Source organism: Nelumbo lutea, chromosome 8 (genome assembly GCF_056320005.1).
Source record: "Nelumbo lutea isolate HS-2025 chromosome 8, American lotus-T2T, whole genome shotgun sequence".
Classification (NCBI taxonomy): Eukaryota; Viridiplantae; Streptophyta; class Magnoliopsida; order Proteales; family Nelumbonaceae; genus Nelumbo; species Nelumbo lutea.
The window spans coordinates 2,775,540-2,799,071 of record NC_142691.1 but is presented as its reverse complement, the minus strand read 5'-3'; the positions used below and the strand labels follow the sequence as shown (position 1 = coordinate 2,799,071).

The 23,532-nt window shown below is 38.2% G+C and overlaps 1 protein-coding gene across 1 annotated transcript in view; it reads left to right on the top strand.

The window, feature by feature from the left end:
• The window catches only part of LOC148842186 (uncharacterized), a 43,096-nt gene extending 24,020 nt beyond the window's left edge, over positions 1-19,076 (top strand). The window contains exons 4-7 of the mRNA XM_088957630.1: positions 4,292-4,386; positions 16,658-16,725; positions 18,572-18,682; positions 18,824-19,076. Of these exons, the coding sequence (XP_088813756.1) occupies positions 4,292-4,386; positions 16,658-16,725; positions 18,572-18,682; positions 18,824-18,956 (407 nt within the window). The 3' untranslated portion in view covers positions 18,957-19,076. The remainder of the gene's footprint in view (positions 1-4,291; positions 4,387-16,657; positions 16,726-18,571; positions 18,683-18,823) is intronic.
• Positions 19,077-23,532: the final 4,456 nt, after the last annotated feature.

Here is a 23,532-nt window from a genome sequence, read left to right as displayed (position 1 = left end):
TCTGAGTGTGCAGCCAAAGATAGCAGAGCTCTCACAGAAGTCATCTTAGCAATAGGGGCAAAGGTCTCTAGATAATCAATGCCATATGTCTGTGTATAGTCTTTTGCAACCAGCCTAGCCTTGTACCTTTCAATGGTGCCATCAACATGATATTTGATAGTAAAAACCCGCTTATAGCCTACTGGATCATTCCCTTCAGGCAAATCAACCACTTCCCAAGTGTCATTCTTGTGCAGGGCATCAATTTTTGTTCTCATAGCATCCCTCCATTTTGGAATAGTAAGAGCTTCTGACACAGACTTGGGAATTGGGTTAGAAGCAACAAAAGAAAGGTAGGCAAAATATGAAGGGGAGAGCAAACTATAAGAAAGGTGTTTGGAAATGCAATGTGTAGTACACTTCATTTTTCCTTTCTTAATAGCAATGGGGATATCAAGGTCTGGGAAGGATGGCTCCAAAGGGGCTGTAACAGTACCATTTGTCTCATCTATAATTGGAAGTGCATGAGGCTCATGTGTTGGAGGGGAAACAATCTGCTCATTTATGGTTCTCTACCGTTGGTACAACCCGAGATTAAAAAGAGGGCGAGGAGGTAAAGGAGGAATAGGAACACTGGAATGAGAGTGAAGTGACTGATCTTCCCTTGACTCATTTGAAGGAGGAAGAGACTCAACAAAAGACTCAACTGGGACAGGAAGAGGAAGAGCAAATACCTGTGACAAATCCTCCCCCTTTGGACAATGTCTCTCCAGAGAAGAACCATAAAAGGAAGAAAGCTCATCAAAGGTGACATCCATTGAGACATACTGAGTGCCAGTCTTCGGATCAAAACAACAGTAACCCTTCTGTGTGGGGGAATAACCAAGGAAGATACACTTGTGGGCTTTTGGTTCAAATTTATGTCTTTGGACACTTGGGATATGTACACAACAAGTGCAGCCAAAGACACGAAGAGGAATAGGAAAAAGATCATTGTTCGGATGAAGAAGACTGAAGGGAGACTTAAACCCTAAAACCCTGGATGGCATACGGTTTATAAGGTAGGTAGCAGTGAGAACAACATCACCCCAAAATTTTGTAGGGACATGTGAGGCAAATAGAATATTTCTTGCAACTTCAACAATATGTCTATATTTTCTTTTAGCAACTCCATTCTGTTTTGGGGTCCCAACACAGGAGCTTTGATGAATAACCCCTAAATCAGTGAGATAGCAGGTCAGGTTTTTCTCAAAATATTCTTTTGCATTGTCGGATTTGAAAATTTTAATTCTGGTATCAAATTAGGTTAGGACAAATTCATGGAATTGCCTCACAAGTCTAGGAACTTCATCACGAGACTTCATAAAAAATGTCCAAGTGAATCGAGAAAAGTCATCAATGAACAAGATAAAATATTTGTAGCTACCCATAGAAGGTAAGTGGTAAGGCCCCCACACATCAGAGTGCACAATATTAAAAGGAGAGGAAGATGTTTTATTACTCAGAGGATAACTGTTTCTACAATGTTTTGACAGTTCACAAGACTCACAATGAAGACTGGACAAACTTAATCCCTTAAATAGTTCTGGGAATAAATGACTTAATGCAGAAAAAGAAAGATGACCCAAACGAAAATGACATAACATGACTCGACTGATGGACTCTGTAGATGTAGACCCAAAAGCAGCTTTTCCAGGTTGTTCATGGTACTGTCCAGGAGTATCCAGTAGATATATTCCATTCGCCTCATGGCCACTCCCAATCACCTTCTGAGACTCCAAATCCTAAAAAACACAGTAGAAAGGGAAGAAGGTTACACAACAGTTTAATAACTTAGTTAGGCTACTTACAGATAACAAGTTTGTATTTATGAAGAGTAGAAGGAAGAACCAAGGAGTCTGTAGCCTTGATGGTTCCCTTGCCGGAGATAGGGGCAAGAGAGCCATCGGCTAGGGTGATTTTGTCACGTCTAGGAAGTAAATCATATGAAACAAACAAAGTAGAAAGGTTGGTCATATGATCATAAGGACCAGAATCAATAATCCAAGGGATCCTACGATTACTTGAAATGGTTGTATGATTGGCAGAAGCCCGTATTACCTGAATGGGCAAATGCAGAAGAGGTTGAATTTCCTGGAGGGTTGGAAGAAGAGATCACACCCTCTAGGTGACTGATCATCTTCCCAAACTTCTCATATTCTGCCTTCATTGCTGCTAACTGCTCACTAGCCGTCATCTCTTCAGTTTGGTATTTGTCACTATCTGAACCAACAACAACATTGGCACTCCCTGCCTTTATATTATCAGACTTCTTCTGAAACCAAAGTGGTAGGAGCTCAGGATGCAATTTCCAGCACTTGTCTTTAGTGTGTTTTGGATTTTTTACAGTACTCACAGATAATCTCTTTCTTCCCTAAACTATTTGGAGTCCCTACAACCCCCTTGGGTTTCACTCCCATATTAGCAAAATGATCATTTAGACCAGCCCCTTGGACCTGGACAAGTCTTCTGCTTTCTTCATTACTTACCGAGGCATATGCTTGAGACAGTGAGACACTATCTTTAGTGTCTTTAGTGTATTCTCTCAACCAGTTTTCTGTAGGTCTCAGCATCCTTAGTGGTGTCCCAGGCTACAATATCAAATCTATTTCTTGCCATAAAGACTTCAGTGTTGAGAAGTATACAGCTAATGGTTTCTCCCCCTGTCTCAAATTCTTCACATCACTTCTCAACTTGTAAACCCTAGCCACATTTAATTTTTGGGAATATGATTTAGCAACACTATCCCAAATTTCCTTTGCTGAATTCATCCATAAATAGTGCTGACTAATTTGTGGTTGCATTGAGTTCACAAGCCATCCAATAACAGTATAATTTTCTTGCATCCACTTTTCATATGATGGATCATCTTTCGGAGGAGCCTTTTTACTCCCAGAGATAAAACCCCATTTGCCTCTGCTACAAATATGAATTTTTACTGATTGTGACCAAGCCGGATAATTAGTTTCGTCCAGCTTGACTGTGGTAGAGAGTCTACAGAGGCTCCTGGAACTTGTCCAGATTCAGCAACATGCTTGTTTTCAAAGTCTGAGGAGTTCATCTTCTTAAATACTTCAAAAAATGACTTCAAACAACTTCAAATAACAACAAATGAAGACAGAACAAAAAACTGTGTTGTGAGCCAACCTTTATGTAGCCGTACCAATGACCTGTGTCACACCTGGAAGCTAGGAGAAATAGAGAAAACTCAGCCGCTCCTTGTAGACTTCACAGAACACCAATCCACTTGATTCGATCTTCAAGAAGAAGAATGAGAAGGCCTTCAGTCATTGAGCGCCTAGGTCAAACTCCCTGTGGGGCCTGCAATCAGATTTCTCCAGAAAATTAGGGTTTTGGGCAACACACTTGAATCTGTCAAGAGGACGACAAAACCAGTCCCCTTCTCTCCAGAAACCACTAACAACTGGGCTGAAATAGGTTTCTTTAACTATTCATACGATTCAGTTCTCCATACACTATGCATGGGAAAAAAAGGTGAAAAAAAAGGGAAAAACGAGCCTGCTCTGATACCAAGAAGAAAAACAGCCTTTCGAGAAGAAAGGACTGTTTAGAAAGTTGCAAAAATTCAAAAGAAAGTAGCAGAAATCAGAGTTCAAGAGGAGAGAAGGAGAAGAAGGTGGCGACAATTTGGGTTTAGAGAGAGAGATTTTCGAACATAATCTCTTCTCTTACTCCCTTAATTCTATTTCATTAAGTTAAACTTTAGTAATTTACAGAGAAGCCTCTTGTTGGGCAGAAAATTAAAAAGACATAACATAAGAAAGAATAAGGCACAGATTAAGGCCCATTACAGCAAAGAATATAAAAGATAAAAAAGGATAAACAGCCTATGGGCCATCTACAGATCCTTGTGTTCTCCTTATTACTTATCTTGCTCATTACTTGTTAGATGCCCTAGTAGCATAGTTTTTGTAACACAATCATATTTTTCCTAAAATTTTCTAATCATGCAAGTATAATATTCATTGAAACTGATTGCAACAATTTTGGATTTTTGTGAGGGCAAGAAATGTATAAATTGCAGTCTGTAAAATACACTGAACTCTAGTAACTCATTTCCACTTCCTTGTCTTGCTTAATAAATGGCTTAATCTTAAAATGTCTATTTCATTCTCATATTTCTATTATTTTTTTAATTATAAACTTAGATTTTTTGGGTAAATACTTATAAATATAGAACTGAATAATTAAAAGAGGGGTTTGCGATGAACTTAGGTTTGAAACTTGTATTTTTTATCACTATTCCATGCAGAGAAGGCTTTGGAATCCAACAAACCAGAATATACTACCTGCAGATCCCTGCTGCGTTCTGGTCCTGTGGCATCTCTACGTGTAAATATTCGAGCGGTGAGTGAAAATTTCTGGAGCTTTTTTTTTTTATCTTTTTTCTCTTTGTGCTGGCCTACTTCTGGTTACAAGAACAAATGGGTTGTTCTTTTTCTCATATCTTTTGCATCAAGTCCTCTTTCAAGTTTTCAAATGGTAAATGTGTGCTAGCTTATTCGGGTTGTAAGATCAGATGAATGGTCAATTTCTAGATTTTTTTTTTGTTGTTTTGTACTCATCTTTTGTAGCAAATACTGCAATCAATCTTCAATTGGTATATTGGACGATAACTCCAGTTTTTGTTGGGTTTTCTGGGCCCTCTTATGGTCCTTTTACCATTGACGTTTATGGTTCTATGGAATATGACAATATGACATGTAGGGACATGTTGGATCCAAGGCCTGTATTTCTACCTGTCTAACATATTTTATCTTTCAAGGAGTTTGAACTCCAAAAGGCTAACTATCAATAGCTGAAATGGGGTGAATGATATAAAACTTGCTTACCAATGCATACTGCATCAAATTATTGCAGTGGAAAGAAATTGGCAAATGTCTTTATCAAAATATGCAGATCCATGCACCTCTCTAAATTATGGCAATTCATGGAAACCTTTGGAACATGGTGTTCACTTAGGTTAAGGGATCTATTAATAGCCTAGTTTATGCTTTGGCTAGACACGGAGTGCAATCAAATCAATTGTACCGGGGAACTATTCCCCTAGAAAACTGAAGTGGAAATGTAAAGAATAAATGTGAGTTGAGTTAGGTAGAGGGTTGTTGCATGCAATTATTGTATTTATTTGAAACTCTATTCTAAAATTGGATCATCATCAATAAAAAAAGCCCTTTGGTGTTTCGAATTAGGTTTTGCCTAGGCCACACCTAGGGGAAAAAAATTTAATCTTGTTATAATGTCATTATCGCTGCTGGTTCGATATCAATGGCTACGGAAAATGTAGGACTGTCAACAGGTCAGTTCCAAGTAGAACAAGAACTGACCTGTAGAGAAGATGGGCCGTATGGCCCATAGGTTGTTTATTCTTCTTGTTATTTTGGGTCCATCCTGTCAATGTTAAGTTATTTTTTAAGTTCTTTGTAAATTCTGCCCAACTAAGGGCCTCCTTGTAATTACTCAAAAATATCTAATAAAACAGTGTTAGAGGGCTGAGATAGAGACTGTTCGAAAACTCTTCTCAGAACCCTCATTGCCGAAACACACAAGTCTCCTCTCCTCTCTTCAGTTTCAACATGGTATCAGAGCATATCTGAACTTGAACGTCCTAGGGCTGGAAGCTTAGTCACGTACTGCCTGATTCCTGGAGGTCATTGGACAAGCCCAAGACTAGAATCTCTTGGAGAAGGGGTTCGGTGACCAGGAAGAATCAGAGAAGAAGAAAAAAAAGGGAAGGGGAACAGCTCGGTTCTGTTTTTGAAGCTCGACTGTGTTTGGACTGCTGAAGCTCGAACTGTAAGTTGTGCTCAGTTTTCTGGTTCTGTTTTGCATTACCTTCGACTGTGTTTGGACTGTTGAAGTGTTCGAAAATCCTAGCTGTTCTGTACTACCTTCAACTCCATTAAATCTGGTTTAACCCAGAAATTTCTAGGCTGTTTTTCTCTTCTTCTTGGACTGTTAAAATCTGCCGAAACATCCTTGTAACAAGGTTGTGTATTGTTACTCTTGTTCGGCTGTTTTTAGAGGGCTGTACGAACATTTTTTGGGGTCTTTTCTCTTCTTTGACAGTGGGGTTGTCTCTATTGCCCACACTGTGTTTGTGAAAAGGCCTATTCAGCTATACCGATTGGTACTTACTCTTCTTGGCTGAGTGTACAACCTTGAAAAGGTACTTCGGCTAAGTGCACAGTGCCTAGGAGTTTCTGATTTCTTCTTGAAGCCTAAACTCAGTGTGTTGCCTCCTTGTGGTCGGATGAACTCAGTGTGTTGTCTCCTTGTGGTCGGCTGAACTCAGTTATTGCTTGTTCTTATCTAGCATACTTGTAGAAGTCATCTAAAATCATATTTGGAGTGTTTACATGATGTACTCCTCAGAGTTTGAAAACAAAAGTGGTGCTGAATATGGATTGGATCAGGGGACTCCAAGTGATTCCTTATTGACTGTGACCACAGTTAAGCTAGATGGAACTAATTATCTGGCATGGTCACAATCAGTAAAGATTCATGTTTGTAGTAGAGGAAAGTGGGGGTTCATTTCTGGGAGTAAGAAGGCTCCCCCAGAAGATGATCCATCCTACGAGAAGTTGATGTAAGAAAATTACACTATCATTGAGTGGCTTGTGAACTCAATGCAGCCACAGATCAACCAACACTATCTATGGATGAATTCAGCAAAGGAAATATGGGATAGTGTTGCTGAAACCTATTCCCAAAAACTAAATGTGGCTAGAGCCTATAAGTTGAGAAGTGATGTGAAGAATCTGAGACAGGGGGAGAAACCATTATCTGTATACTTCTCAACTTTTAAGTCTTTGTGGCAAGAAATAGACTTGATAGAAGTTGTAACCTGGGACACCACCAATGATGCAGAGACCTACAGGAAACTGGTTGAAAGAAACATGGTATTTGAGTTCTTAACCGGACTTAACCCGGAATATGATATCACAAAACATAATATTCTTTCCAAGGAGTGTGTATCTTTGTCACAAGCTTATGCATTGGTGAGTAGTGAAGAGAGCAGAAGGGCTGTACAGGTTCAAGGGGCTGATATTAATGATCACTTTGCCAATATGGGGATTAAACCTAAAGGGAATGTTGGAACTTCTAGTGTCACAGGAAAGAAAGAAGTTGTATGTGAGTACTGCAAGAGGCCGAAGCACACCAAAGACAAGTGCTGGAAGTTACACCCTAACCTTGTTCCCATCAGGTTTCAGAAAAAATATGATAGTAAAAGATCAAGAAGTGCAAATGTAGCTGTCGGGCCAGATAGTGAAGAGATGTCTGCTTCTGCACAGTTGGCAGCCATGAGAGCAGAATATGAAACGTTTGGGAAGATGATAGTCAGCTGAGTGATGTGACCTATGCTACCGACCCTTTAGGAAAATCTACTACTTCAGCATTTGCTCATTCAGGTATAAGGGTTTCTACTAATCATGCTACTTCTTCAGGTAATCTCAAGATACATTGGATTATTGACTCAGGTGCTTCTGACCATATGACCAATCTGTCTACCTTGTTTGTTTCATATGACTTACTTCCTGGACATGATAAAATCACTTTAGCTGATGGTTCACTTGCCCCTATCTCTGGTAAGGGAACCATTAAGGCTACAGATTCCTTGTACCTCCCTTCTGCCCTTCATGTACCTAAACTAAATACAAATTTGTTGTCTATGAGCAGTTTAACCAAGTCACTAAACTGTTGTGTAACCTTTTTTTCCTTCCTACTGTGTTTTTCAGGATCTGGAGTCTCAGAAGGTGATTGGGAGTGGCCATGAGGCGAATGGAATATACCTGCTTGATACTCCGGGACAATGCACTGATCATCTTGGGAATGTTGCTCTTGGATCTGTTTCTTCAGAGTCTGTTAGTCAGATTATGTTGTGTCATTGTCGTTTTGGTCATCTGTCTTTTTTGGCTTTGAGTCATCTATTCCCTGAACTGTTTAAGGGAATTAGTCTGTCCAGTCTTCATTGTGAGTCTTGTGAATTGTCAAAGCATTGTAGAAGCAAGTATCCTTTGAGAAATAAAAGATCTTCTATTCCTTTTAATATTGTGCATTTTGATGTGTGGGGGCCTTATCACTTACCCTCCATGGGTGGCTACAAATATTTTATCCTGTTTATTGATGATTTTTCACAATTCACTTGGATATTCCTGATGAAATCCCGTGATAAAGTCCCAAGACTTGTAAAACAATTCCATGAATTTGTTTTAACCCAATTTGATACCAGGATTAAAATCTTCAGATCAGACTATGCAAAAGAATACTTTGAGAAAAACCTATCCTGCTATCTTTCTGACATGGGGGTTATTCATCAAAGCTCATGTGCTAGGACCCCAGAACAGAATGGGGTTGCTGAGAGGAAAAACAGGCATATTGTTGAGGTTGCAAGAAGTATCTTATTTGCCTCACATGTTCCTACCAGGTTTTGGGGTGATGTTGTACTTACTGCTACCTATCTCATAAACCGCTTGCCATCCAGGGTTTTGGGTTTTAAATCTCCCTTCACTCTTCTTCATCCGGACAAAGATCTTTTTCCTATTCCTATTCGTGTCTTTGGCTGCACTTGTTATGTACATGTTCTAAGTGTCCAAAGGCATAGCCCAAAAGTGTATCTTCCTTGGTTATTCCCCCAAACAGAAGGGTTATTGCTGTTTTGATCCAAAGTCTGGCAATCGGTATGTCTCAATGGATGTCACCTTTGATGAATCTTCCCCTTTTTATGGTTCCTCTCCAGAAGGACATTGTCCACTGGGGGAGAATTTGACACAGGTGTTTGCTCTTCCTCTTCCTGTCCCTGTTGAGTCCCTTGATGTGTCTGCCTCTCCCTCAAATGAATCAAGGTTGGATCAGTCGTTCCATTCTCCTTGTCCTGGTACCCTACCTCCTCGTCCTGTCCTCAATCCCAAGGTGTATCAAAGGCAAAGATCCAGAAATGTGCAGGTTGTTTCTCCTACAACACATGAGCCTCCTACACTTCCAGTCACAGAAGAGACAACAGGTACTGGTTCAGCACCTTTGGATTCATCCTTCCCTGACCTTGATATTCCCATTGTTGTTAGAAAAGGAAAACGGAAGTGCACTGCACACTGCATTTCCAAGCACCTTTCTTACAGTTTGCTTTCACCTTCATATTTTGTCTATCTCTCTTCTGTTGCTTATCATCCTATTCCCAGGTCTGTGTCAGAAGCTCTTAAGATTCCAGAACGGAGGGATGCTATGAAATCTCAAATAGATGCCCTACACAAGAATGACACATGGGAAGTGATGGATTTTTCTGAAGGGAATGATCCTGTTGGTTGCAAGTGGGTCTTTACTATCAAATACAGAGCTGATGGTACCATTGAAAGGTACAAGGCCAGGCTGGTTGCGAAAGGCTATACACAGACATATGGGATTTGATTATTTAGAGACTTTTGCACCTGTTGCCAAGATGACATCTGTGAGGGTTCTTCTATCTTTAGTTGCTCACTTTGACTGGCCTCTTTATCAATTGGATGTGAAGAATGCATTTCTGAATGGTGAATTACATGAGGAGGTTTACATGTCTTTTCCTCCAGGGATGTATGGAACTGATATAAAAGGGAATGTATGCAGGCTGAAGAAATCTCTTTATGGACTAAAACAGTCCCTTAGAGCGTGGTTTGAGAGATTTAGAACAACACTTGTTAACTTTGGTTATGTTCAGACACAGTCCGATCATACTCTTTTTGTGAAGAGGAGTGGACCTCTGGCAGTATACCTCATTGTGTATGTAGATGATATTGTAGTGATGGGTAATGATGCCTCAGGAATTCAAGATCTAAAATCTTTTCTCCATACAGGGTTTAAGATTAAAGATTTGGGGGAATTGAGATACTTTCTTGGCATAGAAGTGGCTCGATCCAAGGATGGGATTCTTATCTCCCAAAGAAAGTATGTTCTTGACTTGCTCTCTGAAACTAGAAAGATGGGTGCTAGACCAGCTGCTACTCCTATTGATATGAGTCATAAACTCTCAGCCTCAGAAGAGACGTTGTTAGAAGACAAAGGAATCTTTCAGAGACTTCTTGGGAAACTTTTGTATCTATGCATGACTCGGCTAGATATTGCATATGCAGTCAGTTGCATTAGCCAATTCATGCATGCTCCTCCAGACACTCATTTGGTAGTTGCAGAGAGAATCCTAAGTTATTTGAAGGGCTCCCCAAGAAAGGGTATTCTGTTTGCCAAGCATGGTCATATGAAACTTGAAGCTTACACCGATGCTGATTGGGCCAGGAACATTGATGACAAAAGATCTACATCTGGGTATTGCAGCTTGGTAGCTGGTAATGTTGTTTCTTGGAGAAGCAAGAAACAATCGGTTGTTGCTCAGTCTTCTGCTGAAGCAGAATACAGGGCCATGGCACATGGGGTTTCTGAATTATTATGGCTAAAATCTTTGATGGAAGAACTTGGAGTTGAATATGACAAGCCAATGATGTTATACTGTGATAATCAGGCTGCCATCAACATTGCTCACAACCCAGTGCAACATGATAGAACCAAGCATATTGAAGTTGATCGACACTTCATTAGGGAAAGGGTCTCTTCGGGTGAAGTGTGTCTTCCTTTCATCACATATGAAGGACAGTTGATAGATTTTCTTACCAAAGGCATTCCCAAGGCAAAACTTCAGCATGATACCAGCAAGCTTGGCATGATTGACATCTATGCTCAGCTTGAGGGGGAGTGTAGAGAAGATGTGCCGAATGGCCCATAGGTTGTTTATTCTTCTTGTTATTTTGGGTCCATCCTGTCAATGTTAAGTTACTTTTTTAAGTTCTTTGTAAATTCTGCCCAACTAAGGGCCTCCTTGTAATTACTCAAAAATATCTAATAAAACAGTGTTAGAGGGCTGAGATAGAGACTATTCGAAAACTCTTCTCAGAACCCTCATTGTCGAAACACACAAGTCTCCTCTCCTCTCTTCAGTTTCAACATGACTCAACAAGAAATACTAAGGATTCATAACCGAACCATTCAGTTCTTGGGGCAATCAGGTCTGACCTGATGGACCTAATTATAATAAACCTGTTGAAAATATTATGTGTGAATAGCTCCTCAGTCCCCATAGTTTCTGGATTTTTCTTGACTAATATACCCCTCTTTTTGAATTTAGTCCCCCACTATTGTGAGGGTAGAAATTGTAATTTGAATATTACTTTTTAGTGCATCTTATTCCCTCATTAAGTCACATATTTAAGGCATTAACTCCCATTCTCTCTCATTGCATCCAATATTTAAGGCACTTTTGTCTATCATCATTAAATTCCACTAACTAAATCAATGAACACTAATATTAATAATATAAAATCTGTATTTTAAAATCAACTAAAAATGAAACCAGTTTTTATAGGTGGCGCATAAGTAGTTATGACAAGTGAACCCACGATACCATAATTAAATACTAAAAATTAAAAAATACATAAAAACATAAATAAAAAAGTAAAAATCGTAGACACATCTTTAATATTATGTATTTATCTTATTAAACAAAAGCAAGTATGATAAATAGGAAGTATTTTTATTAATGATGGAAATGGAATGCGATATTTAAAACTAATCCATAAATGAGACCATTTTCCTCCTAGAGTGGTGGGTCAATAGTTCAACCACCATTCAAATCAATGGGTCGACCCATGGAATTGGAATTTGCTCCAAACAAGCACACCTCACACCAACATCACAGCCACATCCCACCGTATATTGGGAACATCTCCCATGAATAATAACACACAAATACGGGAGATGTTCCCAATGTGCAGTTGGGATGTCTTGTGAGGTTGGTATGAGGAGCACTTTGTGAGGAGCAGATCCAAAATATTTTTTCTTAAAAGGAAAAAATACAAAAAGTTATAAAAAATACATAAAATAAAAAATTAGACATATTTCTAATATTATATATTAATTCATATTAAAAAAGATAAGTGTGATAAACAAGAATTACTTTTATTAATGATGTAATATTGTAATGAAATACAAATTTAAAACCAAATGGGTCAACTGTCTAAGTGGTGGGTCAATCCATGATGTTATAACTGAATAGTAAAATTTAAAAAATATAGAAATACAAAAAATTAGTAGAAAATTTGGTACATCTCTAAAAAATTAAAATAGACAGAAATACTAAAACCTATAAAAACAGAAAAAGCTTATAGAAAAATTAAGATATATCTTTGATATTATACATTCGTCACATTATATAAAACATAATTGTTTTTATTTATAGTTAAAATTGAGTAAAAATTTTAAAATTTACATAAAAATGAATCCGTTTTTTTGTGTTATATCAAACAGAACAGCTTATGATATCATAATTAAATAATAAAATTTTAAAATTAGATAAAAATTTAAAAGATTATAGAATAAATTTTAAAAAAATTCTAGATATATCTCTGATTTTATTGTTATTATTATAACCTTTGTCATCGTTGTCGTCATCATCATAAACACCACTATCATCAAAGATTGCCACACACACACACATATATAGCTCAGGTGAGGTTTAATGTGGTTCAGGACTAAGTAGAACTGGTTCCGAACCGATAATAATTGGGACAACATATTAGGAACCAGAATTGATCCATTGGTTCCAGTTCCTAGAACCAGAACTGACCCAATTGGTTAGGGTCTAGTTGGGCTGGACCTGACCCATTGACAGCCCTAGGAAAAGGGGGTGGGAGAGAAGGAGAAGAAGAGTAGGAGAGAGAGTGGCCATCAGCAGTTCGGGGCTCTCCATTTGTCACCAGAGGACAAAGCTGTTTAGTAGCTTGGACGATTCAGGTTTGGGTTTGGTGAAGAACACCCCAACAACCTACCTTTTTTTTTTTTTTGAAGAATCAAGAAAAAAATTCATTAAAAGGAAAAAGAGTCACATCCTAACATCCTTGGTTGTCTAGATGACACACCGCATACATTCTCAAAACTTCAAATTGAAAATGATTCTACATTACAAGGCTGTAATTCAAGGGTATTCCAGAAATTTTCCAACAAATCTGCCTTAGATACTTGATCAAAATCTGGAAGTCTGAGAACCCATTCTGAAATCATATTTGTCACTGCAGCTACCATGTATTCAGTGTTGTTTGATCTATTCTCAAAAACTCTTCTATTTCTCTCCCTCCATATAGACCAACATACTGCAAAAGGGACACAACTGCACATCATCCTAGTTCTCTTACTGCCTCTGAGTTTTGGCCACAAAGAGACTATTTCTGCTGAAGTCAATGGATTGAACCCACTTACCCCAATTGGAAAAGAGAAGTACTTCCATATGAAACTTAATATACTGCATGAAAAGAACAAATGGAAAACTGTTTCTTCCTCCTGATTATAGATATAACACCAGCTGGCAAGATGTAAACCTCTAGATTTCAGGTGATCAGAGGTTAGGAAATAGGATGCTGTCATGAGCTACCAGCCATGAAAAAAACCCTTGGGGGGGCTGGGCTACCCCAAATTCCTTTTATCTGCTCTGAACCTCTTTCTTCTCTTGTTAAAGCTTTGTAGAATGAATTAACTGTAAATCTGCCTTCCTTATATTTTTTCCACCAAAGACCATAACATCTCTAGAAATGCTGGTTCCTTCTAATTTTTCCAGAAGCATAATACACTCCTCCACTTCTTGATCTAGAAGAGGCCTTCTAAACTTTGGATTCCAGATCAGTTGCTCCCCTCTCCACTCCATTGTTTTAAAAGACATGGGAGGCATACACCTGGAGGTGCACCTCGAAAACATCCCAAGGCGTATGATAGAGGCACTGATACTTCTGAGGCGTATGCCTCAGGTGCAAGAGGCATGCACCTTATATGCCTTTTTCACGAGGTGTGCTAGAGGCGTACGCCTCATGTGCCTCATGCACATTTCATATAAAAAGACAGAAAAAAAAAGAAAAAAGAAAGAAAAAAAAATGAAAGGAAAAGAAAGGGAAGGGAAAGGAAAAGAAAGAGAAGAAAAAAAAAGATAAAAGGAAAGAAAAGAAAAGGGAAGGGAAGGGAAGAAAAGATAAGGGGAAGGAAAGTGGGACGGGGACTTTGCCCCTGGACCCCCTTGGCTGGGGGGCTTCGCTTCCCAGACCCCCCAGCCCCACTTTTTCAGTGCAGCCCAGTTTAATTCTTTTTTTTTCCCCGACAAGAACCCCCCCTCCTCCTCCCCCCCCCCCCTTTTCAACTAGTGCTATGCATCTTCATTCTTCTTAATATAAAAGTTTTTTTATTAAAAATAAAGAAAAATGAGATCCTCCTTCCTCTTCTTCCTCCTCCCCTTCCTCTTCTTCTTCCTCCCCTTCCTCCCCATCCCCCTCCTCTTAAGGAGGCTCTGTTCGGGAGGTTTATGCCTCTTATGTTTTGAACTACGCCTCACGCCTCTAGGTAGTGGAATGCCTCACATCACGCCTCCATGTTTTAAAACATTGCTCCACTCGTAGCATTGGGCTATTGAGGCTTGTTGTTCTGTTATCTTGTATAATCTTGGGCACACCTCACATAACTTCCCTATTTCAAGCCACTCTAGAGCCTTCCCCCACTTTAAACTTAATTAATTTTCTGAAATCTTGATTGAAACTTAACCAACAACCTACTTCCAGGGGCAAAAATAGGTAGTTATCAGATATTAGAAGAACATCCCCAACACAAACACTTCTATATTTTTAGAGGCTTTGAAAAGTAGAAAAGCATATCCTCCACTTTTTAGATTCCATACCTGAAAAATAGCTTTTTGACTTTTCAGACATCAGACTTTAGAGTTATCAAAAACTACCTTAGTATTCATATTTCTTCCACATTCATTTTTTGGACATGTTTTTTCTTGATCGCCCAATACTTTGCTCCATACAACATTGCTGGCCTCATAACTGTTTTGTAGAATTTTCCTTTCAGCTTAAGTGCTATTTGCCTTTAATATAAGACTCTAGATACACCCCTCCATTTTGGCCATCCTACTCTAATTGTATGATCAACATCCTTCTTAATTGCCCCTTTGTTATGAATTATTGAACCGGGGTAATGGAAGAGGTTGCATCGTGTTATCTCTTGGTCTCTAATCCTGTGTGCCTTGATTTGCACTCCTATTATTATTATTATGTTCTGTTTTAGTTCTACTTATTTTAAAACCTCTTGTTTCTATTGTATTTATCCATAAACCTAATTCTGCACTTAATCCTTAGCTAGTTTCATCAATTAAATACTAAGCCATTGGCAAACAACAAATACCATGGGACTCCTCTTGAATATGTTTAGTCTATTCATCTATGACTAGTGCAAATAAATAAGGACCAAGTGCTGAGCCTTGCTGAAGACCAATCATAATTGTAAAATCCGATGTCTGTCGCATAGGTGTTCTAACATTGGTTTTTGCACCCTCATACACATCCTTAATTAGGTCCACATACCTATTTGGAACAATGTTTTAAAATGCAGAGGTGTGAGGTCTGAGGCGTAGTTCAGAACGCAAGAGGCATAAGCCTCCCGAACACAAGGAGGCATAAGCCTCCTTAAGAGGAGGGGGGTTAGGAGGAGGAAGGGGGATCTCATTTTTTCTTTATTTTTAGTAAAAATCTTTTATATTAAGAAGAATAAAGATGCATAACATTAGTTAAAAGATAAAAAAATCTTTTACCTTTTTTTCCTTTCCTTTTCTCTTTTTTTTTTTCTTCTCTTTCCTTTTCTTTCCCTTCCCTTTCTTTTCCTTTCCTTTCCTTTCTTTTTTTTTTCTTTTTTCTTTTTTTTTGGTCCTTTTATATAAGATGTGCATGAGGCGCATGAGGCGTACACCTCTTGCACCTGAGGCGTACGCCTTAGAGGTATCAGCGCCTCTAGCATACACCTCAGGGCATTTTGGGAGCGCCTCCAGGCATACGCCTTCCACGCCTTTTAAAACACTGATTTGGAATTTCTTTCTTTTCCAAAAGCCACCATATTGTGTCTTTCTAGGGACTCTATCATATGCCTTCTTTCGATCAGTGTATGAAGATCGGTCTTCTTCTCTTTAAACTTTTCTATCGTCTCAATAGAAAGATGGCTTCCATGGTTGATTTCCCTGGCATAAACCCAAATTGGTTTTATGATATACTTGTTTCATGTTATAAACTCTGCCCAATTATTCTCTCCCAATGTTTCATAGTGTGGCTTATGAGTTTAATTTTGTGATAACTATTATAACTTTGCCCTATTATTCTCTCCCAGTGTTTAGCTAGGCATACATAATAAGCCTACCTTTCCCATACCTTTCCACACTTATATTGGGATAACATCATGTTCTAGTGTGTTTCCCTTCTGTATTCTTTTCCCTCTATTCTCTTCATTTAATGAAGTAGATGTTATTGATAAAAAAAAAAAAAGTGTTTCCCTTCATCTTGTTTAGTGCCTCCTATATGGGCATCATACTTTCAATAATAAATTTACGTGGTTTTAACTAATAATTGTATGGAATTGAACAAGTTACTCTATGTGTTTTCTTGCCCTCTGGTTGTCATCATTAAATCACAGTAGAACACCAATGGACCTTACTTTCTTACTACAGCTAATTTGCTTCTTGGCAGTCTTTATGTACCCGAGTTCCTTCTAGGTTTGAAAATTCTCTTCGGAATTATAGGTAGCACAGTATGCATCAGATGACGGCAATGGTAAAGCAGCTTTTGATGATGTTGATCAATGCCTCAGGTACTACGGCTTCTTTGAAAATGAAATCTGTGTATTTCCTAAGAAATTTCTTTAAATAAAAATGCAGGTTGCCAATTTTTCACTATCACTGCTACAAGACATAGTTTAATGTTTAATCTTAATACAATAACCAATAAATTTAATACAGTTAGCATGCACTTGGGGAACTGGATCCAACCATGCATCTAATAAGTGGATGTCTGTCTATTCTTTTTCTTTTTCTTTTTGACAGGTAAAGGCATAAATTGTTTTTTAAGTATGGTGAATGGACAAATGTCAATATAAAAGGCCTCAGGAAGAGTTTACAAAGGTTTACACTTTACAGTATCTTGCTACATCCCCTCTCTTCTGACCCATTTTAGCCAAACTATCTGGTACATTATTTTTCCATTGGAATCCCCATTAGGCAGACCGTGCATTCCAGTACTGTAAGTCTTATCTCCCTGGTACTGTAGGGTAGCTGGCTTGCCTAGAGTCTCCACTAGGCGATCAACCATTTGGATCTGCCACACTGTTAACTCCATGTGGCAGGTCATATAAGAAACCTCCCTACTTAACCTGATTAAAACCTTTTTCCCTGAAAATAGCAGAATAAACCAGAAAAAAAAATGTACTAGTAATACATACTAGGATGTAAATGAGAAGTCAAAAGCAAAAAACTGCTTTATATTGTACCATACTACATCAAAAAACCCATAACAGTATCCTAAATATATAAACACACACCATCCTCCCATTTGGACTGATACATTTAATGTCTCTATTTACAATTTTTTTAAGTTGCTATGACAAGATTACTGTCCAATGTGTTTTTCATTTAGCATCTGCTCTGGTTCTCTCTGCCAGGGAAGTTTCAGTACACTTTTGGTGCCTAGATATAAAATAACATGTTATTCTGAACCGTTAAAATCAAATTGGTACCAGTGTTTTAAAACATGGAGGCGTGACACGAGGTGTTCCACTACCTAGAGGCATGAGGTGTAATTCAGAACGCAAGAGGCTTACCCTCCCGAACACAAGGAGGCATAAGCCTCCTTAAGAGGAGGGGGGGTTAGGAGGAGGATGAAGAGGAAGGGGGGATCTCATTTTTTCTTTATTTTTAATAAAAATATTTTATATTAAGAAGAATAAAGATGCATAACAGTAGTTCAAAGGGGGGGTCTTGTCGAAGCGAAGGCGAGCGAGCGAAGCGAAGGGGGGGTCTTGCAACCCCCAGCCGAAGGGGCAGGGGGCAAATCATTTTCTTCCCCCTTATCTTTTCCTCCCTTTCCTTTCATTTTCTTTTCTTTCCTTTTCTCTTTTTTTCTTCTCTTTCCTTTCCTTTTCTTTCCCTTTCTTTTCCTTTCCTTTTTTCCTTCTCTTTTTTTTTTTTTTTTTTTTTTTTCTGTATTTTCATATCATATGTGCATGAGGTGCAAGAGACATACGCCTCTAGCATGCCTCATGAGAAAAGCACAAGAGGCATGCACCTGAGGCGTACGCCTCAGAGGTGTCAGCGCCTCTGGCATACGCCTCAGGGCGTTTTGGGAGCGCCTCTAGGTGTACGCCTCCCACGCCTTTTAAAACACTGATTGGTACTAGATGCTCCTGCAGTGTGGCTTCCAGTCAATTTGGTGCTGCCCTACTTAGAATTTGTATAGGAAACAACTCTAAATCTATAAGCAAACTCCCACTAACCTTTAATTGCATAATAGTATTGCTGAGATGTTCCTTTCTTGGGACAGAATCACAGAATATCTATATTGTTACTGATGCTCACTTGTCAAGAATAATAGTACAAATATGTAATAATTACTCTGCTAAACCAACTTTTTCATACTATTATTTTCTTTATATTTTCCAAAAGAGCCTTGGAAGAACTGGATTCCTTGCTTCTACGTGCAACAAGAAATGATCCAAGTGCCTCAGTTGAAGCAATGAAAGTAAAAATCAGTATAGCTCTGGGTGCAATGGACAGGTATACGATCTTTTTACCTCTCTCCAATTAACATATATTTTGCCTATAGGTCTATTTTGGTCATTCTCTCCAAACCAAGATTCTAATAGATCTGGGGGAAGGAACTGAATTTAACATAATCTTTGTAACCTTTTTCTCTAGTCTCCTCCAAACTGTACCTCCTGCTGTGCTAGATAAAGGGAAGGCGATTGCAGATGCTTATAAGATGCCAGTGAAAGATCTGGAGCCTGAAAGCTTAGACCCAGAAATGAAGCAGTTAGAATCAATATTATGAGCCACGTTTTGAGTTTCTTTCCCCCACCACTGTTGATTGAAATTGTACTTAATTGCCAAATGAAAATCTGCATATTAATATTTAATAATTATTAAAGGATGTCACGGGTTTCTAAATTTATTTTGAGAGTTCTGGTACCCGTTTCTTCCATATTAAAATAATCATCGGATGCCATTAATACTGGCATTTACAACTAAACCACATATTTAGCTCAATGCTTCTGACTTCTGAGGATACGGCATGAGATGCATGTATTGCACTAACAATGGCCTTCATCACCGGGTGTCTGATACGAGAACCTCAGGCATATTACTATGCGCTGAGAGTTTCTGAGATATCATTTGCGGAGGTAGCCAGGAGCACCTCCCCGTTATGCTTGTCTGTTGCGCCATAAGACCAAGATGCGTTAGTCTTTCTCTAGTGCATGCATTTGCATCTGAAGTCTGAACAATGAACTATCTAAAATTGCCTGGTCTTTCAGGATTTGTGCTTTCAAAGCTCAACAGCACAAAGCCCCATTTCTAGGCCTTGTGCTTTGAGACTTCAGAAGTATTTTGTCTTCAGATTACAGCGTTGTATAAGCAATTCTTACTCAACACTCCAAACAGTTCGTAAGTTTACGGTACAAAGTTACAGACTACAAAATCGTTAAATATGCATCCAAACAGCTAGGGCTAATGATGCCTAGTTGTCAAACAACACCAAACAAATGTTTATTAACTATTTTTTCGTTTTTTCAAGATAAATTCAGTATAAAATATTTATAAAATAGATGCTATGTTACCACCAAGCAATAATAACTCTTGATTTCAGAATAATAACTCAAATCCTTATTAGACTATATTCCGATGAAGAGTAAACAGCTCAATCTTTTTTCTCCATTTCCATAGGAAGTTAATTTTAGTCTAGTATATTACCTAAAAAAAAAATAGTCTAGTATTAACTGACGACAAAGATGCCCACTACAAGATTGAACCGTCCAGATCTCTCTTTTTCTATATGTTTACAACTCATGCATATTAACTTGTATGATCTAATTTTAGCCAAGCAAGATGAGACACTATTGTGTCCCACAAATTGCAGAAAGACTCATGAATCTGATCGAGTGGGTTCAAGGTGGTAAAAAATTTTAGCACTGCATAAAAGAAGAAATAGTAAGAAAAATACAACAGATGCGAAACATGTAAAGAAGAGGCCCGGTAACAACTGATCAAATAAATCAACTCTTAGGAGACTAGAGTCTGTATGGATTATAAAGCAAGGTTCAAAGTATTGACACGTATTGGCCTGTATTAGTTGATACGTATCGTTCCGGTGCCCCACCGATGCACCCCTACAGTGGGTGTATCGGTGGTCTGACCGGTTCAGGGTGTGGCGAAGACCTAAACCAGCTTCCCTGAATCAGTTGGCAAAAAAAAAAAAAACCACCAAAAGGAGTGCCGATATTTTGAACCTTGCTACAAAGTCGTACTGTCCAATCAAGGTTCAAATTTTTTATACGATACACCTCGTATCAAGCGTATCATATCATATATGTGGCTTAATGATACACCCCTATAGGGGTTGTTTTAGGTTTGACCTGGTTCAGGGGGTAGACTAACCTTAAACCGGCTCTTCTGAACCTATTTCCAAGGTTCAAATCCAGGACCCCTCCGATACGCCCCTACAGTGGGTGTATCAGAGGTCTGACCAGTTCAGGGGGTAGAGGAGACCTAAACCAGCCCCCCTGAACTAGTTGCGAAAAAAAAGGCTCCAAAATGTGTATCAATCAGCCCAATACGCTGATAGGGGCGTATCAGGCTTATCGATATTTTGAACCTTGCCTATTTCAAAGAAAAAAAGGAAGATCGAGCTTCGATACAGGCCGATACACCCCCTATATCGATATTTTAAACATTGAGTCCAATCAATACACCTATCACACACCGATTCCTTGGTTCAGAAGAAAATGTTAGGAATAAAGAAAAAATGTACAGCAAATGTTCAAACATCGGTAGCATAGGCATTTTTTAGGCCTGATTTTCGACGGGAAAAAAAAAAAAACACCCGCCCAACTAGCATGTATTATCCATTTTTCAAGTATTTTGCTGCAGAGACGGGTAGGCATGGAACAACGATTTGCTGTTTGGTATGGTGATTTTTACCACCGCTTCTCATAGTTAGCATGCGGTATAAAATATGGAGATGCATGTTAATCCTATATCCTCCATTTGTTTAATGCCAATCCAATGGTCTAGATTCTTCATATGACCATTTTACATTGTTTATTAATAAAATTCAAATCCAACGATTAAATTTGTTCTTGGATTAGATCCAACACCTCTGCATGAATAATGGCATGTATTACTCGTATATTTTTGCCATTTGCTGCTCATTAGTATTTTGAGCTACATTATCCAGTGGTTTCAACCTTGTAAATGTTCGTGATCTTCCAATAGCATTTTTATGACTAATAACTGTCATAGATATTTGTTTAACAGCGGTTTCAGCTTCATAAATCTGATTCCTCCTCAATTAACCAACTGTTCCAACCTCCTAAATCTGTGATTTGAGGCTTTAGGCAACGAAAAAAATGGATGAGGCTTCAAGCAACTTGTTCCAAAGAAGGATGAGGGTTTGGACAACTGTTATGGTACTGTGAGATGAGTTTCTTCATGAAAACGGGGAGGAAAAACAATAGAAATAATATGCATGCTTACTGTCGTTACCGACGATGGCCGAATGATGAAGAATTGCAGTGACCTCATTCAACTCTAGAAATCTAGAATGAAGGTACAATGAGATAATATGAGTTTTCATGTTAAAACAGAAAGGAGAAAAATTGTATGTATGCTTACCAACATTGGCAATGGTGAGGAGTTGCAGCGGTGGGGGGCTTGACGATGAAGAAGAAGACAGGATATGGATGGAAAACCATTAAAACCCTATTTATGAAAAAATTGTTGCACAAAATGAATTAGTGTGCACTGAGAAGTATGGTAGTATGCATTTAACATGGGGAAATTTCTCAATATCCTGTACTTTGGGTCTAGTGTCACTTTGGTCCCTGAACTTTAAAATGTGACAATTCAGTACCTGAATTTTCAAAATGTGACAATCCAATACCTGTCGTTAAATAGATGTTAATCAGCCATTAAGTGATACTAAAAGACGCAAATGCCCTTTGAATTTCATCTAATTTTCTTTATCAACTATGCATTTGACAAAAAAAATTAATAGTCCCAAATCCTTGCTTCTTCTATTCAAGAAAGTTAGGGTCATCAAAATGTTCACTTAAATGTAATCCCAACTTTCTTGAATGGAAGAAGCAAGGATTGTGGACTATTAATTTTTTTGGTCAATGTTTGCATAATTGATAAAGAAAATTAGATGACACTCGAATGGCATTTATATCTTTTAAAATGTCACTTAACAACCGATTAACAATTAGTCAACAACAGGTACGGGATTGTCATGCAATATACATTTAACATTAATAAACACATGCAATATTAATAATCGGGAACAATGTAAAACACATGCAATATACATTGAAGGTGGGGGGCTTGACAGCGAAGAAGAAGGCAGTGTATGGATGAAAAACCATCAAAGCCCTATTTATGAAAAAAAAATTGTTGCACAAAATGAATTAGTTTATTAAGAAGCATCAGAACATTCCTATGCATTAAACAATAATAGACACATGAGATACACATCGACCCCGTGTCATTCAGCTGTTGGGGGCAATGGTGGGCCGATACATGAAACGCCAAAATTGACGTTTCTTTTATTAAGCTTATTTTGATTTATGAGGCGATATCGCTTTTTTTTTAAACTGCCTGAATCAAACATTCTAGGCGATGTTTGGCATCGATGTCATTTTTTTAGAAAATGATGCCATGTAGTCACCACATCAGAGAAAGTGGTGCTTCAAACAACATCCTCTTGTTTGATATCGTTTTTCCAGAAAAAAACGTTGCTCTTGACCATGCCTTGAAAATTGGAAAAGTGTGGTATGGAGCAATGCCAAATTTGGTGTTTTCTAGGAAAACAACACATTGTTGCTAGTGGTGCAATGATGTGGCATCATCTTAGACATTGGATAAATAGATCAATGTTGAAAACGTTGCTACCAGCAACGGTACCAAACAAAACCAACGTTATTTTCTCAAAAAACAACATATGTAACAACACTGATTCCAAATAAAATAAGCACTTACAATTCCACATGCCCAACACCATTTTTATGAGAAAACGGTGCGATGTTTCCAGCACCAATGCCAAATGCCTACCTAATTTATTCAAAAAATGGAAATGCTGAACTAGCTCCAACGTGGCACTGTTTTTTTTTTTTAAAAAAAAAACAACATCGACACCAAACATCCCTTTAATAATCCTGTTTTCCCTCTCATTAATAATTTTTAAATTCAAATCATCCAACCGTACAATTTTGGGAATATGGGTGATATCATGTGTCTATAGCATATAGTCCAATCTTAAAATAAATTATATTGATTTTCTCCGTATCTATCTTAAACATAATATATCTCATAAAATTATATTTCCACTACTTTGAACATAGAATGCAGCAGATGGT